The 19,648-nt window shown below is 36.1% G+C and overlaps 1 protein-coding gene across 4 annotated transcripts in view; it reads left to right on the top strand.

The window, feature by feature from the left end:
- Nucleotides 1-10,780, top strand: part of MTRR (5-methyltetrahydrofolate-homocysteine methyltransferase reductase) — a 28,793-nt gene extending 18,013 nt beyond the window's left edge. For 3 of the 4 annotated variants that reach the window (XM_071454513.1, XM_071454505.1, XM_071454499.1), the window contains 8 exons: nucleotides 635-723; nucleotides 2,414-2,594; nucleotides 3,938-3,980; nucleotides 4,411-4,597; nucleotides 6,881-6,999; nucleotides 8,455-8,547; nucleotides 8,635-8,814; nucleotides 9,771-10,780. In XM_071454513.1, the coding sequence (XP_071310614.1) occupies nucleotides 635-723; nucleotides 2,414-2,594; nucleotides 3,938-3,980; nucleotides 4,411-4,597; nucleotides 6,881-6,999; nucleotides 8,455-8,547; nucleotides 8,635-8,814; nucleotides 9,771-9,915 (1,037 nt within the window). In that variant the 3' untranslated portion in view covers nucleotides 9,916-10,780. Of the gene's footprint in view, nucleotides 1-634; nucleotides 724-2,413; nucleotides 2,595-3,937; nucleotides 3,981-4,410; nucleotides 4,598-6,880; nucleotides 7,000-8,454; nucleotides 8,548-8,634; nucleotides 8,815-9,770 lie in introns of those variants that run through there. The other variant, XM_071454521.1, reaches the window with a different exon arrangement.
- The last annotated feature ends 8,868 nt before the right edge of the window (nucleotides 10,781-19,648 follow it).

Genomic DNA, 19,648 nt, shown 5'->3' with positions numbered 1-19,648 from the left:
GTGATGTGTTAAAAAAGAGGATGCATAAGAATGCTGCTGGTTTTACTGTAGTTGAGCTCTTGACTGGGAACGGCAGCCTGGCATTGGCATCCATCCATCTCACTCTTACTCTGTGCTCCTTCATGTTTGTGGAGATAAGGCTTTAATCACATAACCTTACAATCCCTCACTTGAAAGTAAAATCTCCTTGCACAACACTGCATGTCAGTCTGTTTTACATCCTAAGAGGTCTGCACTCCTCAAGGACAAGCTTTAATGCTGTTGCAAGGTGCCTTTTAATGGACTTGTAGGTCTATGGATGTGTTCTGCTGAGTCTTAGGATGTCATACTTAGAAGGAGTGGCTTCAGATTCAAAGCATGCCTGTGCACTGCTCGCTGGACCTGTGTGAATTACTCCTTTCTTGTATTGCAGTTGGGGTCTTAATAGTGCTGCCGAGTTGTGCCTTTATTTCCACAGGCTGGTGGAAGGCTCTTTGTTGTTCTGGTTTATAGGTAAATCAGTTCTCACCGCAAGATTCCCTGCACTTTTGAGGGCTGCACAAGTTGTCCATTAAGTATGAGATGTGGGATGCCACTTCTGTATATTAATAGATGCACATTTTACTTTTTGTGTTTTGTTCTCCCCCTGAACTAGGAGCAGTTCGTCCACAACACATCCCTGAAAGAAGCACTCTCAAATTCATTCTAACCTGGTGTCTGGAAATAAGAGCAATTCCCAAAAAGGTGCTTATGTGTTTTTTCTTCTAAAAACAAATCAGTCATTCTATGCTATATGGTCTCTTACAGATCTGTCCTTGCTTTGTGTGTAGTTATGGTATCTCTTGGTGAATAAGGATTGTCAGTTTGTATGCTACTGTTTGTACTTTACTCTGAGAAAAGTCACTTCTGGTAGTTTATCTGGCAGACATTCCTGTTCTGCAGTATCTTGATTCATGACTAGTCTGGAAGTAAGCAAAAAAGTATTAGATGACTCAGTGCCAGATAACTGGGAAGGCTGACTGAACCTAGCCCCATAGTCATTTTAAAGTAAACAGTTTTTTTAATCAGAGGAAGCCACATCTGTCAAATTCTGTTGCTAAAATACACATGTTGCTGTATGCAAAAGTACCACAGTGTCCTTTACAATAGCTCAGTTAGAGCATGGTGCTGGTAACCCTGGGTGGGCCATTCACTTAAAAGCTGGAGTTGATGTTCTTTGTCGGCCCCTTCCAACTCACAATGTTGTGTGAAATCTGTGAAATTTTAAAGCTTTTCTTTAACATTTCAGTAACATAGAAGAATTCAAAAGAAGATTTTTGCTTTTTTAGTATGTGTTCTCACAACATGTATGTATTATTTTCCTTTCATTTTGTGCATGTAAAAAAAATCAAAGCTTCTAACTGAAAACGTATCTGTATTTCTGGTATTGTCAAAACATATTTAAAGATAACTTTATGTGAAAGATGAAGCTAAATGTGAAGCTAAATGATTGTGTGGTCAGGTCTCTGAGGGAAATCAGTTTTTGGGAGGACCTTTTTACTCAATTTAGTGGATTTTGCAGCAGAAGGGAATATTACTGTTATTCCAACCTTTTCAAATCCGCATTTAATATTTTTGAAAATGTGTCTCAGCAATAAGAGTAGGCAGAGAGTACTGGCTGGGGAATATCACTGAAGCCAGTTTTTATAACCTGTCTGCTGTATTAAGTCTTCAGCCTGAAGTGTGCTTTATGTGACTCCATACTCAAAACTATTGTCTGGAAGCTCTATGGTTGAGCACACATTATTTTTCAAGTATTCCTTTGTGTAGAATGTGTCATCTGATTGCATTTGGTGTTTTCTATCACTTTTCTTTTATGCACTGTGTCTATTTCAATCTTTCTTTTTTGAAAAAAAAAACCTTGTAACTATTTACATCTGATCTTCACTTTATCTTACAATGTTCAATTTAGCTTCCCTTTAAGAAAAGTTTACACTACCAGTGTGTAGGCATAAAGTATAGAATAAAGCACCACAACAACGTTAACATGACTCATTTAATACCATACTTTATTTATAGTCATACCTCTTCTAAGATTTTTGTTACTGTTTCCTGACTTCTGTACCCTAGCAAATGGTGTTTTGTCTTGAATTGTGTTATGGAGCTGCCTAACTAAAGTGTAAATAGGGGCAATAAGAACACCTTTAAAAAATTTGGAATTTTGGGGGGAAATGGCTTGTGCCTGTATTTTGTCTCTTCCTCACCCACGCTAAGTAGGATTTTCTGATGTGCTTACTTGTTGTAGACATTAGAAGAGCAATAAAAAAAAAAAAAAAGTCTATTATCCATTCACCTAATTCCTGTCCCCAGGCAACCCAAGTTTTTCCCAGTTTTGTGATAATTTTCCCAAATGGACAAGTTTTTTACCCTTCACTCTTTCCTTTCTTCTCTACAGGCATTTTTGCGAGCTCTTGTAGAATGTACCAGTGATGCGGAAGAAAAACGGAGACTTCAAGAGCTTTGCAGCAGACAAGGAGCCTCTGATTATACTCACTTTATTAGAGATTCTAATGTTTGCCTCCTGGATTTACTTCATGCTTTTCCAAGCTGCAAGCCTTCACTTAGCCTGTTAATTGGTAAAAGACTGATTTAGATTTAATTAGGTTTGGTTTCTGAAAATGTGTCAGGCTAAATGTTCAATTTCCCAAGAAAGGGGAGTAACAGTTCAGTTAACTGATTTAGGAATATAGTTTCTATAGTGATCAAGCTGAAAGTCTTGTTGAGGAACATAGCTCTGTTCTATGGTTCATAGTCTTTGGCTTTCTTTCTGCAAACATTTAGGTTCATATCAATGCTTTGACTCTGCATTACTCCTGTACATAAAAAGTAAGCATAAGGTGCTTGCAGGATTAGAGTCTTTGTGAATTAGTTCATCAATTGGTTACAACTATAAAAGACATATTTTTGCAACTCCTAATTTCTCTGCCTACATGGTCTTGTCTTGCACTTCTACCTGTTAAAACAGAATGCTCTTCCCAGTATATCTGTATTTGTGCTGTGTCTAATACACTCACTGGGTTCCTGATATAAAATACTGAAAGGATGGGACTGCAGCTGTAACGATGTCAAATACATCTGAAATTGCTGGCAGTTATTTTTCAAATTAAAATCCAGAGTTTCATGATATGTTTCATAATAGGAGTCAAAAGAAATTGCTTTCCATGTTCTTGCAGTCATTTTGTCCACCTTCACCCAAAACTGCTGAAAGGGTTTAGTGTCTTGTTTTAGTAATTTCACTGCACTACCTTTTCTTAACTCTGCCTAGCAACTATCTTATGTAGCAGAGCACCTTTAAAATATGTCAGGGTGTGCACGTACTGACAAAAAGAGTAGTTCTGCTCCTGTACATACATAGACATAAATGTTTATGTGATATATATATAGGGGGTTGCTTGTTCAAAAAATGCCCCATGAACTTCTGTGTCTTGTTTTTTCAGCTAAGACTTCAAAACTTGGCATAGGTAATCAGTGGTTTGAAATTGAGCTGGCACATCTGCTTCTAGGACATTATATATGGGAAACATTCAATAAAGCAGTTTCTATTGTGAGAGCTTTTGAGCTCATAGAGGGAAGGTGGGGAAAATTAAATTTCAAGCTTCACATCATCTCAGGTAAAGCAACTGGCAGCTCTTCTGTACACCTTACAGTCACTTTTGCTTGACCAAGAACCCCATAAATTAAGTGTTATAGTCTTATTGTATAGGATCTCTAATTGATGTTCCACAAAGTCTAAAACGCATTCAAAACAGAGTTCAGGTCTTAATTGCTTGTTTCTGAACCACAAACACTGAATGTTACTAGAGTAAAATTACAGTTCAATTAAAACACCTTGTAATCTGTTGTAGTGTAAACACTCATTATACAATATCTTCATTGGGGTGAATCTAATAAGTGATAACTTTTTTTTTCTGTTCTTCAGAACATCTTCCTAAATTACAAGCCAGATCCTACTCTGTCTCAAGGTAATGAAATATTCAAATTGTATCTTCTTATTTATTTAGGTATGGGGTTTTTCCCAAATATGTTTGTGTACGTTAGAATCTGAGGAAGGAGAGGAGTAAAGGAGAAAACATAGTTGTGGTTCTATTGCAAAAAACATAGACTATTTCAAAGAATATTTTTTTGAGTGTGTGACAAGACTTTGGTAAAGGTCTCAAGAACAAGCTCACACACAGGTAAATCTGGTAGGAATTCGGATTCCCTTCTGTAGACACTGGCTTTTGAGTCCAGCCTTAAAACAATTTCCAACTAAATATAAATATTATGCAGTTAGCTGAACATTGAGAATCTTGATTCAATTGAAATGGTTGGGGCTGCAAACGGACCCACTGCAACACTGTACAGCTGTCTCTCAGGTTTTAGGTTGGTTTTTTAATATTTTTGTCTTTGCAGTTCAAACTTATATCAGCCAGGAAGGTTGTGCTTTGTATTTAATGTTGTGGAGTTCCCTGCTGGTCCCTCTAGACCTGTCTCACGGAAAGGAGTTTGTACAGGGTGGCTTGCTGAGTTAGTTGCACCTCTACTGCACCCCAGTAAAAACTCTCAGGGTACAAAAGGAGAAAGCTCTTCAACTGAAAAGGTATGAATATTAGCTCTAAAGTCATTAACTATTAAATGTATGCATGTCTGAAAAAACTGCAGGTTTCTTTGTTCACTGTTGTGATGTAGTGCATGTGGTTTGGCAGCATAAACCTTAATTTTGCAGTTCTACCCTGCTTCTGTATAACATGTCCAGAACTTGATTCTTAAACACTAAAGTTAAATTTTACTTATCTATGCATACCTAAATTGTGAAATTTCCCATTGCTGAAAGGCCAGAGTTGTTTTCCACCCCTCTGTAGCTCTAAGTGTATCTTGAAGGATGTTTTCGTGGACTAAACTACCACTGTGTAATTAAATGGTCGTGACTGTTTGCATCACAAGAATGAGGCACTGGGTCATTTCCAGGAAGCAGTGGCAGGTAATAGGGGAGAAACTGTAAAACTCACATTTCTTGTCAGGTCTTCCAGAGTTTGCAAAGGCCAAGTTATTGAATGTGACGCAGGGGACAGTCCTCTGTGGTTATTTCTGACGTGTATCACTGATTGTTTGGCACAGTTGATATTACTAGGAAAAGGTACTTCTTTATTTTTTTTCCCCTCATTTCATTTTGTGGCAGAGATTTTGTGTAATTGATCCATCTCTAAGTCACTACGTCTAAGCTAATTTTTAAAAATAGGAATTCTGCTATATCATTGATATGTGTGATATACATATTTTTTCTCTGAAAGAACTACTGGCAGCCTAATCTATATCTGATTATGAAAAATGGAAACAAGAATAGAATTTGGTTGAAAGAAAACTGTGCCAATAATTCAAGGTATCAGTCAGACAAAATAGGGAAAAACACCATACAAGTTATCTTCATTTTTTAAAACTAATGCAAAGATAAATATGTGCATCATATATCTTATTCCAGTATTCATGTCTGCTCTTTATTTAAAGTATAATTGATTTGAAATTAATTGAAGATCAAAAAAGAAAAAGATGTGGATAAAAAGAAAAAAAAAATTATTATTACAAAATGAGTCTGGATAAAGTTTAGAAACGATTTTGTCTACCGCACAAGCTAGAATTCAGCATAGATAAATGGCCAGCAGTGCACATAGATTGCAGAAATATATGGGATAACCACGCAAAACAGATGAGTGTGATCTTATGCAAAAATATATTAGATTAATTGAATACACTTTACAGTATAAATGTGTTTACCATTTGCAGTCTGTTTTGAAAGAATGACCAGTTTGGAATCATTAATAGGGTAAATATCCTCCTAACTCAAGTGTGGTATGAAGTGTATGTATATAAAGTATCATTCCTCACTTGCAAGAATTATTCTATTTTTTTATCATCATGAAACTAGGAAAATAATGCTCTTTAACATTGTTATATCTGTAGTGAATTAAGCTATTAAAAAATTAGCAGTGCTAAACCTTTCAGATTTACACAACGTAGTTTAAATAACTTGGTCTAGTGCCTTTCTCCTTCATTAAACTTGAAAGTAAATTCAAATCCTTTCATAATTAATGTATAAAACAAATTAGATGTTTACTTATGACTTTAATGTATGAAGCTTTGCTATGGCTGCTGCTGAGTCTTGAATAATCTCTTGGAATTAAAAACAGTAATCTCTTGTTTTCTATAGATTTTTTTGGCTGTGTGTCAGAGGATAGGTATGGAGCTCATATGAAAATATGACTTCCTTTCTGATACAGATATGAAAATTAGAATTACTGTTTATCACTGGGATTATATAAAACATTTTCCAAGATCTCAGAGCTGTTATGTGCCTCCCCTCACCCATATGCACTTTTGGAAATCATGTCAAACTTTTATGAAAATTAAGAAAGCAGGCTCTTTACCAGCAGGCTTCAATTCACTATAAACAAATCCTGACCTCCAACAATGTGAAAAAAGGTTGAGTTGCCTTTGATAGCCATAAACTAGCTTTACTTCTCTTTAAATGCCAACAGCAATCTTCCCATGCATTCTCTAACAGTATTCCCCAAATTTGTGGTGCAGTCAGTTTTGATATTCAGCAACTCATGTCTGTGAGGTTTATCCCAGTTTTCCTCCAGATGGATTAATAGGTTTGTAAATATGGTGTGGTTTTGTTGCTTGTTTGTTTTTTTTCCTCCGGAGACTTCTGTAAGATTTTATTCTAAATGTCTGTGTGGCATTAAAGATGAACTCTCAAGCTCAGGATTTGGAAGGGTGTGTGGGTACATATGCTGTGTAAATATCCTGAAGGTTCTAAAAATGTCATGGTGTTTTTAAGGCTTAAGAATGCCCATCAATTATATTTTACCTGATTTTATTTTAGATCTCTATTTTTCCTCGTCCAAACAATGCTTTCCACTTACCTGCAGACCCATCTGTGCCATTCATTATGGTTGGTCCAGGAACAGGAATTGCACCATTTATTGGTTTCCTACAACATAGGTATGTACCAAGTTGTTATCTGGAGAGCAGCCTTTTTATGTTGAGGAGAAATACAGCCTTAGGGTTTGAGTATAAATGCAGTTAATTTTTTTCCTTTATGTAATGGTGATATGCTGATTATAAGCAGTTTTAATAATTTTAAACAAGCATTTTTCATGTATTTATTTGTTTTTCAAAGTAGTAAAACTTACATTTTCATCTGACTGTATTTACTATTCGTAGTAGATATATGAGAAGTTGGGTGAATTACAGAAATAGTAGTAAGAAATTAAATCCTTTATCTCTTTGTGTTGCTGGTGGAAGGCCTGTAAGAGTATGATAGTTCTTTATAATGTGTTGATTGGCTTAAGTTTGTTACTCAATCCACTTCCTTGAGAAACAGCATCTATATTAAAAGGCATGGTGAATGTCTAGATTTCTCCCATATTCTCTTATTTCTGTGTGGTTTACATTTTGGTGTTTTAAGATAAGGAGCTTGGCACCAGAACCTTCAACTCAGCAGTAGTCTTGGTGCTTGGGAGTTTGTGTGTGAGGGAAGGTGGATCTCTTTATTTTCCCTCTCCAGTTACAGCAATGTAATTTTGCAAGGCAAAGAGATGTTTGTTTAAAAAGTGACAGCACATCACCAAGAATATGTAAAACCTTGATCATTCTGAGGAAAAGAACAGTAGGAGTGAAGTATTTGGGTGGGAATGGTTCTAAGTTTTGAAGGCAACCAACGCATATTCCAATGTGACTCATTAGTTCCAGCAAGGTAACAGAGTTTCTTGGGTCCTATAGCAATTTTCAAAACATTTTATTTGAGAGAAAAGTGAAATTTTGACATGGTGTTTCTAACTCCATGCTTTGCTTTAGCCAAATCATTGTGTACTCCTTAATTTTGATTCTCAAATATACCTTTACGTCTCAAAAGTATTTTGCATTTTATTTTAAAGTATAAATGAAATATCTCTCTCTTGGTGTAACTAGAAAATGGCAGCTAAAACTCCTTTAAAATAACACTTCCAGCATTATTTCAAGAAAATGAAATAATTTTTCTGATGGTGTGGTGGTTAATAAATTATTATTCATAATATCTAGCAGGTATCTACATCTAAATGGAAAGCTGCCTAAAACTGCTGAGTTTTCCCAGGTGGTTTTACATAGCTTCCAATGAAGGATAAAAGGCAGTGATTACCCAGGTAGTGAATCAGTCAGGATTATTTTGTGAGATGTTTGTCAGTCTTGACTATTCCAATATGAAACTGTGGCAAAAAAAAAAATTGATTGATCTTGAGCTAGTCTGAAAGTGAGTAGTCAAGAAAATCAAATGAGGGTTTGACTTTGATTTACCTAAATCGTTTTACGTTTCTGCCAGTCCAGAGGTTTGTTAAAATATTATAATTAAAAATTAGGTTATATATGTTTCATATTCTGCACTTGATAAAAAATGATTGAAATTTTTTTTTTCTTTAGGCAAAAGCTCAGGGAACAACATACAGACTGGGAATTTGGAGAAACATGGCTGTTCTTTGGTTGTCGGCATCAGGATCGAGACTATTTGTTCAAGCAAGTTCACCACTTAACATCTCTTTTGTATTCATGAGGGAATGCTCATCTCTGAGCCATTGCTAACAGGTTTTTATTACCTTTCAGAGATGAGCTCCAATGTTTTCTTAAAAATGGAACCTTAACTCATCTTAAGGTTTGTTTCTCAAGAGACTCTTCAACTGCGGAAGTGGCCCCACCTAAATATGTGCAAGATGTCCTTAGGCTTTGTGCTAAGGAAGTTGCCAGAGTCCTGCTGAAGGATGGAGGTTACTTCTATATATGTGGGTGAGTGGAGTGGAAATGGACTGTTCAGAAAGAGAGTAGCAGAGTTGGAGGCTTTGGAAAGACTTAGAGCTGTCTGAAAGAAAGGACCAATATGATGCTGAAAGAGCCTTCCTGGAGAGCTAGACTGCCATCCCTGTGACCTCTGTTTCCCAGTATAATCTTGAAATACAGCTTGTAACCACAGTTCTACTGACTGTTTTAGTCACTTATAATTTATTTTCCTTTTTTTGTTCAGTATTCAGTTAAATTATAGGAGATTTCAAGCCAATTGATTTCTCTTTGGAAAATTATATATGTGAGTAGATGTGATGAGAAATTCCTCATCTGTGAGACAATAGCAGTCATCTGTGTTCCAGGTTTAGGTGCTCCAGAATGCTATAGCTCTGTAATAGTAAAAAATTTTACAGGGGGAGATTTTGTTTGTGGATGCTAACTTACCTGGATGTTCAAGTTTTTTAGAAAGTTTGTTGATAAATGGACAAACTACTTGAATATAGGGCCCAATGTTAATGTGTTCTCCTGCAGGTGTAAATGTCAGCTATTTGTAATGAAAATAGCATTATTAATAAGTGAGGGGTTTGGTACCAATTTTTGGGTTTTTTTTCCTTTAATATTGGAACCGTATAGTGATACAGGAATCAACACTCATTCAGCAGGTCCAGTTCTTCTTTAAAGAAACCAATTATTCTCTGCCAGCTCAACTAGGGTGGCAAGGTTTTTTACTTATGAATTACAGCATGCTGAAAACTATGTGGTGTTTGACTGAGAGAAACCCTAGTTAATGTCAATGCTCAGCTACAGGAAAACTCTTGAGAATCATGCTGTACAATATAAAAACTCTATTTTTGTTTGGGATTTTTTTAATGATTCTTTCCTCTGTTGTCCTGCCTCTGAAGCTATGGATAAATGGAAAAATACACTATCACACTTTTCCTCCTCTATTTTTTATTTTTCAGAGATAAGAAGCACATGGCTGATGATGTAAGTGATGCTGTAGTAGACATTTTGAGCATGGAAATGGAAGCTGACAAGTTGGAAGCAATGAAGATCCTGGCCATGCTTCGAGAAGCAAAACGATATTTGCAGGATGTTTGGAGCTAAATGTTGAGCTTTTCCTATATCTTTGTAATACAAAATACTTCCTTTTACACATCTGTTTTTGACTAAAAGTTACTGCCAAAAGTTCTGTCAGTAGTCGCACAAAGGTTAACTTTCCCTATTGACCTTTCCAACAGGAACAAGAAACCTTTTAAATGACAACCAACCAGGCTGGCCTTTGAAGTGTATGGTGTTTTAGAGATGTTTCATATTGGACTGTCTCAGTGCCTTGATTTTTCGTCTTAAGATTGGGTTCCTGTATAAACTAAAAACTTCTGCACTTGTACAAGCATAACTGTAAGTTCACATTACATCGTGTATCTTTTCCTGTAATATATACATAAAGAAGTTACAGAACAAATATGTTGCACAATGATCTGTGAATAATGAAATATATTACTGACTTGCCAATATTTACTTGAACACTTCCTAGATACTTCCTGAGACTGCTTGTATATTTTCTTCTTGCACAATGACAATAACTGCCAAAAGGAATGAATGTCCAGGATGTTCCACAGGAAGGTTACTGAAAAATTTCAACTCCAAAGTTCTCTTTAAATAATTAGCTTTTCCATCACATCATGTCTCAAAATTTGCAACACAGCATTTTAATGCTTATTAGATCTTCCTGCATAATTCTTTTGAAATTGTTTTCATTCCTGTCTCTGAAACATTTGTGGTTTAATTTATGTGCAAACTCACCAGTTGTGTTGAATTTGGTTGATGGAATAATATTGCTTGGTAAATACTTTCTCAGATTACTAAATTAATCTTCTGAAATTGAAGACATAGAAAATATGGTGTTTTGAAAGTAGTTGCCCTTATGTATGGCCACCCACTGCAAAATAAAGAGGCTGAAAGTATATTACTGAAGTGTGTGGTTGTCTTTCTAACAAGAGACATTTGGAGTACAGATAGGTGGAAAAGTAAAATTAAGTCATTCAGGCTTCTCTTCAGAGCCCTGCTCTCTTCCCTCTGCTTTTTCTGACTTCTAAACATCCATGTTGTCTCCTCGATTCCAAGTCATGCTTAGACCTTTAAAGATAAACACAAAGTGTGAGTAAATGTTTTAGGCAAATCATTATTTATTTCCTGGAAGGAATTGTTGTTTTGTTTTGACTTACACATAATCAGAACCACATCACTTACTGCAACTTTTGTTGTTTTCTAGTCATTATTAGTTAACTGGTAGGTAAATTTTTTTTTTAAATGGAAAAATTAGAATGATCAGTTAGAATAAAACCATGTGTTTAAAGAAGAAACATTCCAGTGAAGTTCCTGGAAGTAAGGTTATGATATAACCTGTGCAATGATTATTTAAGTAACCTTGGAAGATATCAACTAAAATTTTGTGCAGGAGTTCTTCAGAAGAGTGGTTATATCAAACTCTGTCATGCAATCTCTACAGAAATACTCCATAGAGAGAGGTGGCTTACAGTAATTGCAAGCTGCATTTTTTAATCTTAAGCACATAAAAAGGAACAGAAGTGTTTCTTCTTCAAAAGTACTCTAATTTTGAACTCATGCAAATGATGAACACAATGCAAATGTCAACATTTTGCATCAGTGAATCAACTTTACATATTTTTCAAAACTATTAATGAAAGAACAATCTACTAGTTTTAGAATAATAAAGATAAATCTTTAACCACCTTCTGTTGGCTGGGGCTTGTTTGGAAAAAGCACTTACTGTATCATGTGCATTCTCAGCTTAGGGTTTTCTGTTCCACTCGAAAGTGCTTGGAGATTACAGAAAAAGCAATGATTTTCTGACTGCCAGCTTCAGCTTTCCCCATATCTCTTGCAGGTATTCATTTTCAGACTTCCATCCCACAATCCAGGAGTTGCAGTGACCATTTTGGTAATACTGCAGGTCACTGCATGGCACCCTTTGGGATACTGACAGCTGAGTGTCCTTTTCGGACTGTGTACGTTGCATTTGACAGACGTACAGTTGGCGTCTGCGCATTTCTCCTCTCCTTTGTCAATCCTCAGCAAAATTAAAACATTTGGATGATTTAGGGGTAAATCCTTAGTTAAACTTGTGAGCTTTATTATGATATCTTAGAACCACAAAAAATTGTTGCAGGTTATTATTAACTTTATAACTGCATGGTGCAAAGCCCAACGCTCAAACAACTCCAGCAAACACCACTGTCTGTTACCTGAGCAGGAAGTTTCTTTCAGCAACACTGATCGAGGAGGACCTCTGAAATACAGGAATCATGGAGATGGAAAAGGCTTGCAGTAAAAGCTGTGTTTTTCTTAATTGCATTTTGTTTCTCTGTAATTAGATAATACTGATTTATGACTCTGTTTCTTTTAGAAAAGCATATATGGTGGATTTTACGAAATTTTCTCAAGGAGGGTGGTTTTTTTAAACATCTTTTGATTTTCTTCTATTAGAGAAATACCACATATCTGCTTTTCCTCAAAATTACAGAATTTATTACACAATACCTTTGTTATTTAAAAGAAGTAGTGAAGATTGTGTGCAGTTACATTTAGGAGGTTTGCAATTTTTATGCTGCTAACAAGGACTAGTGGTTGTGCTAAAGCTGCTGTCCCAGAGCATTTCCTTATGGCCTATTTTCTCAGTAGTCTCTAAATAGTCTCTGAATTTGTGAAACAGGGTCGATGTTGAAATTTCTCTTTTAAACTACAGTTTTTAAAAGGGGGTTGACTTATCAAATTATTAAGATCATGACAAATTTTTTTCAGTTTGCTGCTTCTAAACTAAAGCTGACTTTCCTGCACCTGGAAGCAGAAGTAGTATTGGCATGTTTCTTGCCCCTTTTTTTCCTTTCCTTTTCCTTCCCTCTTCTCTCATTCAGGAATTCAATTCAGGAAATCTAGCATATTGGCAGAAATAGAATGAATAGGATTTTTTAGCAGTGTCTGAAGATACTGAGTATCTTGAGAAGTTTCTTTTGGAAAATTACAAGGCCAGATGAAAGAAATGGCAGAATCACATAGCATCACTTGTGTGTCCATTTTAAGGGTTGAACTTACTGAATGGCACCTTAGATATTGAACAGCACAGGGGTGAGGGGTTGGAGAGAGGTTATTGAGAGTAAAAGTACAGGTTGATTTGGTCTCATAAGCTCTTGGAGTAAGGGGGGCTGTGTTGCAAAGAATAGTTCATTGGCAATTTTGAAATAGGGAACTAACTTGTTCCTTTCACCATTTCCAGTTATCAGCAACCATGATTTGTGATGAATCACACAGTGTTTTACACAAAATGAAATGTTTTGTCCTAAGGGGATTTAGTTTGCTGAGATGAATCTTTTTGAGTAGATTTGCAAACACTGCTTTATTTAATAAAATTGGCTTGTCCTCTGTCAGTACTTGTTCTGCCCAACTTTGTGAGGAGAGCAGTACCAACTGGTGTGCTATGCTTGTTGAATCTGTTTCACACAGAAGCCCTGTCCTATTTTTCATGAGTCCTAGGGAATGTGTTGTGTATTGCTGTCTGCTTGTTTCCTTTGGAAATTAGGCCCCAAAGCCACAGGTTTTGGCTTAATTGTTCAAATTTTACTTTTGGAACAGGAAATGAGGAATAAGAGTATTAGTTAAAGTAGGTTTTGCTAGTAATATAAGTAGGAATTCTGCTCATAAGTTTCTTTCTATCTTTATATGTTCATGTTTCTCTGCCTAAAAGCCTAAAGTAAAGTAGGAAATGAACAAAGCCTCCCAGCTCAGATCACTGCCTGATACAGATTGGCATATATGAGTATACCAGTTCTTGTCCCAAATTGTATCCCTGAAATAATGGACTTTTAAATGCATTTTGAAATAACCCTCCAAGCCTATATTTGCTGAAATTTAGTGTTTTGTTTGCATGTAGTTTATCTGAAGATGAGGCCACATATGGGAATGTGTACATTTTAATATATATGAACCCACAACACAGATTTTGTAGCAGAGGCCTTGTGTCTGGTTTCCCCCAGCTCTGATTTTATGAATGACTGCTCATGTGTATGTATACATATATATATATATATAAAAAAAACCAGAAGTTCTGCAAATTCATGAGCTATTCCTTACTCCTGTGACATCCTTTTTACTCTCCAGTTACTCTCAGTATAGCTGTACAACTGATAATTATCACATCAGCTGCTGCTTATATTCAGGAACGCAGTGAAGTCATCTCATGCGGTTTTGTTTGTTTGTTTTCTTGGTTTTTTGACAAGGTGTGTTTTTTGTTGTTTTTATCAACTGCATCCACTGGTAGGTGTTAGCTTCAGATATGTCCTGCTTTTAGGGAGACTCATGGGACAAAATTATTTCTGTCTTCCTTGCCCAACAGAAATGTCATGTGGCGGTTTCTTCAGATGAAAGTGTCTTCCTCACCCCTTCATTTTTCTATAATCATTTTAATATATATTTCTTATGCTTTCAGATTCTTGGGGTTTTTTTAATAGTGCCAAGCAATCATAATTGGTTTTCATTAAAACTTCTCAGAGCATTCACTGGGCAGGTTATGTTGTTCAGTTTTTATTCAACTGGTTAGATCATTACAGTGAAGGTGTTACTATTCCAATATATTCAATTTAAAAAAACCGACTTATTTCTGTTTGTTAAGTGTTCTTCAGTTTCCTGCTTGTTCTTTGCCCTCATTCATACTGCTGCACAGGGCAGGAGATGCATAGAATGCTGCAGTTGGCAGCACTGGTGCAGGTTTGATGTAGACTCTTCCATTAACCAGTGTCTCACTGCTCTTAGTTACTGTATTGTATTTCATACTCTGAAAATTACAACTTTTTTGAAACCTGTCCTGAATGTAATGCAAATTCTTTTCCAGCAGTAATACTTGATGCGGCCTAATAACAATTACTGTTACTGTACAAGGATGTGTTGTCACATAAACCATATGGAAAATGCACACTGCATGTTTTATCTGAGTGTTGTGCTGTATCCTTGCTGATGCTGCTTCCCAGATGATAATAATTCTGTGCTGTTGAGGATGGAAATATTTTGTTAGGCTCCATGCTTGGCTAAAGTAGTGTCCGTAGCAGATAGCATATCAGATGCTATATCTGAAGACTTCATGCTTTTTAAAACCTTGGTCAACACCATGCCAGAGATAATTTTAAATGTATCTGACTCAAAAATGCCCTGTTTAAATGGACAAATTCAGCTGCAGGTCCAGGTAGTGATGAATTGTACTAAATTGACCTATTTGATCCATTATTCTGCAGCTGAGTTTTTAAAAAGAAGAATAGAAGAACACTTACAGCAGCAGATATGAGATGACCTGCTTGTAACTCAGCTTTGAGTTTTATGGCTCCCACAAAGTCATATGCTTGCAACTTTTATTTTCTATGATGTAAAACTTGATGTTCTCACTGAATATTTATACATTTAGCAGTTTGGTATGTTGATGGCTTTGCACAACCAATTTATTAGTGTCTCAGTTTCACTTTGTGTAAAAGGGACTTTTTTTTTTCTTTTCTGGGTAGCACTGTCATTCTGCATCTTAATCTGACATCTTCAGATTTATCCCTGCTCCTCAAATTAAAAAAAAATTATGTCTCCAGCTCTGGATCTATTTAATTCACTTATGCATCATCTGAGTTGGGAAGACCAACTCTGAATCCAGTACTCCAGTTTCAGACATGACAGTCATTATATAATAAATAGCAACAATATTTTCAATATAATTTTATATTCTTTTATGGGTTTTGGAATGTCATGGAGGAATGAAAATGGGAGAATCACTGTGCACCTGCTAGTGATTATAAGAAGAATATTACATCACTGAAAGTTACTATCTAGAAGCCCTGGTCAGTTATGGTAAATAAGAGATGAATCTACATTAGCAGAATATGAAAAATTAATTTGTTGAAATTGCGATATTTGATAACAATGGTTTAATATAAGAGCTATAGAAATTTTAATTAATTTTGTGTCTGTTCTCTAGTTGAAGACAGTGTAAATATAAAAAGCTGCTCTGTATTATTGGAGTTGCCTCACATAAAGAAATCAAAATGCTTTTGAATTGATGGAAAAAACAGTGTATCAATTTATTTAGTATGAAAACCGTATTCAAATATATTTCATTTTGAAAGAATCAGACTTTTATAGAAATGCAAATTACAGTCTTGAAAAGTTGATTCAGCACCACTACAAATTACATTCACTTTCATTAGCATTTGAATAAATGCTTCACTTGTGGTGGAAAAGGTTTGTCATGTTGACAAAGCACTCCAAGCCAATTGTTCTTATTAAAAAAGGAGGTTCTACTGTTGGTTTGAAAACAGCAGTTTTGTAGAGCTCCATCAGTCTGCAATATTCATTTCTAATCTGCTTTTAACTCAATTGCATGGATGATTGATTAGGTTTCCTTATTTTCTTGTAATGCATTGTATGGTAACTTGCTGGATGATCATCAAGGCTGCTTCCAGTACTCCTCAATGTTTTCAGTTTTTTGCATGTTGTGAGAAAATGGTGTCACTTGCCCTTGATTTATGAACATCAAACCAGACTGAAGCAGAATTATGGGGCTGTAACTACTCAGCATTTTTGGTTGGAGGCAGCTGTTGAAATAGGCACTTCTGTGTGCATCTGTATATCCTGTGTTTTCCAGATAAATGCCAGCTCCCTTCTTGTGATTCTTACAGATCACTACTTTGAGACTAAGATAATACTGCACTCTCTTCCTTGTGGTGGGAACAGGTTCCTGTAGATAAACCACTCTTTATGCCACCTTTTTGTGTTCTGCAAGGATGAGAAAGGAGCAGTACATGAGCTACCAAAACTACAGTCAAGTATCAGCTTGTGGCATTTGTAAGACACTGTTTTAAAGGCAGAATCTCTTTCCCTTTTTTTATGTTACAGTTCCTAGGCTTCTGGGAAGGGGTGGCTTTGCAATGGACACCCCAGAGGCACAGCTTAATGGTAGTAAACTTTTTATATTTTCCTTGCCTAAAACAGCTAGAGAAAACACAAATAGGAGGAGGAGAGATGAACACTGTCATGTTTTTTAAATAAATTTTTGGATACCCAAGAATTTCACACACATTAGTTTTTAAAATATCTGCTCCTATGAGAAGAAGAACATACTGATATTTCTTTAAGCTATTTTTGAAAAATTCCCAAACAGAAAGGTAATTCCTAAGTAGAAATGGCTATATTTATCTACCCATGGGCAAGTTTGTTAAGGCTCTTACAAATTTGCACACAGAGAGTACTGCATTTTAAGGTAAACGTAAACATTTTTCATGCTTGTAAAACTTCCTAACAAAGTCCATTCAGAACTTTCATTGCCTAGAGGCCATGGGAATAATAATTCTCTCAGCAGTTTGTAGTTGTTTCACTTTTTCTTTTTTAAACGGGGTGTGTAAAACATCTTTTTTGTCTTTGTAGACATGCATGTATATATCCAAGTATAAAAAATAAATTCAAATAAATATATATACCTTCAAATAGAAATATATATCTTTTATATATGCATTGCCAAGATCTGCATACAGTTTTTGTCTTTGCTTTACAGATAAGATGTATTTTGAAATCCCTGTTTGGATAACGGTGTCCTTCAGTTTACACAGCTATATATACTAATAAAATATATGCAAATTTTAATTCAGAAAAGGTCAAATGAATGCTTCCAAGAAAAAATAGCTTCCAGGTAGTTTCCTCCATTTATTGGTATCAAAAGAATACAGGATTTTTTTTTTTTTGAGAAAAAGAAACTTATGGATGCACAAATGGCAAATAAAAATGAGAGCATAAATCTGTAAACTGTTCTATAGATGTGGTGGAAATATTTCTTTCTTTCATTCATTGTTTCTTACAGTGCCTGTAGCATGCTAGAGGCTTTCAAACACATGAAGAAACACAACTGATCTTGTTCATATTAATCTCACTAACTATAAAGGCTTTTGTAGAGTTTCATTTAATCAACTGACATTGCTGACAAAGTTTAGGGGAATGAGGGAATCTGTATTCTGTGAGTACATTATTATCCACTGTTTCTCTTTATGTATTCAACATGTAGATTGTGAGTCCACTCTAGATTATCACTGAAAGGTCATGACTACCAGGAGAGATTCCCAAGGGCTGGAGGAAAGAAAATATCACTTCAGATGAACCACAAGGAAGATCTGAATAAGGTCAGCTTTGCCTTGTTCCCTGGGAAGGTGATAAGAGAAAATCCTCCTGGAAACCATTTCTAAGGGGAAATTGGTGATCTGGATTAGTCACCATGGATGGTGAGGAAATAGCAGCTGACCAATGCAATAGCCTTCCTGAATCAGGGCAGAGTAGTGGAAATCCCTGGAGCTCAATTATAATGTGGATTTTACCACTGTCCTAATGAAGAAATCGTGTCTAAAGCAATAACTGTGATGTGGCTTGAAAACTGGCTGAACTGCTGGTCACAAGAGATTAGCTCAGCCTGTCGCTAAAGTGCCCCAGGGGACAATATTGGATCCAGTCCAGTTTAGCACTCCTTCAATGCCCTGGATGATGGGGCAAGTGCAGGTTCAGCAAGCTGACAGGTGATGGAGAGCTGGGAGTGCAGTGCTGCTTCATAGAGGAGTGTGCTGCCTTTTAGTGGGGGGCTCTGACAGTCTGGAGCACAGAGCCAACAGGAATCTCTCTTGCAAGTGACCTTTGCATGTGTTTGTCTCCAGTTTACAACTGCTGGCACCTCTCACATGGAGTGTAGTTTCACCCAGATAGTTTTAGGCACAGGCTTCAGACATTGAAAAGGTATTCCTCCAGGAAACCTGCAAATGAGGAGAGAGTCCTGTAGAGGTTACCCAAAACTTGCACACTGGGGAGCCTGAGCTGTTCCTTGGTGCCTCTGCTACCTACAGCATTATATGATGTCTGTGGTCTCTTGCTTTCCTGACACTTTGTGCCTACACATATTTGGAAGGGATGGTTTGGGGGAGGGGATTTAATGGACCACCGCTGCCATCTATCCAGTAGAACCTTTTCCCTGTTGTTTGCTTTAAAAATTACCAATTTGTTTCCTAATAAAACTTCTGCATTGAAGTTCAACAGTATTTTTCCATTATAAGATTTTCAGCACAGCATCTTAAGCACTGGTATGTGACTACATGTGATTTGTACTCCTGCTTTGTTTTGGTCCAAAGCCAGATTAATCTCCTAAAAGAAAATATTCAAGGCATGGTATGAACTTCTGCAATTCAGTACATCTGGGGAAGTTCATCCCCAGCAGAGCTAAATTAAAAATAAACTAGTTGACTGTGAGTCAGGCTGCAAAAAAAGGGTGCATGCAGGCTTCAAAAAGACAAAGTATACATGCCAGCTGGCCTAATAAACCACATTTTGTTTTATACTTCTACCGCTGGGCTTGTGCAAGGAATGATTACATTGCTGTTTTTTGAGTCATTTATTGAGGCTCTGCAGCACCAGAGAATAGTCAGCTTTGATCTGAAAAGAGATCCAGGTTATTGTGAGTTTCAGATGATCACTTATATTTCTAAGACATCTGAAGAGAATGGTTGATACTTGCTTGTAACATCGATGTGCAGGGTAGACAATATTTTTTTCTGTTTTATGGCAATAATTCCAATGGCATTATCGAGGTTGGAATTTTGTCTTTCTTTTCTGGCACTTCTGGTGCAATAAAGTGTAAAGCAACCAGGAGTCATCAATGGAAAAAATTTTTCTGTGTATTTCAGAAATAATTGCTATAAAATCCCCATTTTTAATAGAATACTCTATTTGTCTCTTAATATTTTTTTTTGTTTGTTTGGTTTTT

The sequence above is a fragment of the Agelaius tricolor genome, unplaced genomic scaffold (genome assembly GCF_023055355.1).
Source record: "Agelaius tricolor isolate 1412-34295 unplaced genomic scaffold, bAgeTri1.0.p SCAF_2, whole genome shotgun sequence".
In the NCBI taxonomy this organism is placed as follows: Eukaryota; Metazoa; Chordata; class Aves; order Passeriformes; family Icteridae; genus Agelaius; species Agelaius tricolor.
This window is presented reverse-complemented; position numbering and strand designations above follow the sequence as displayed.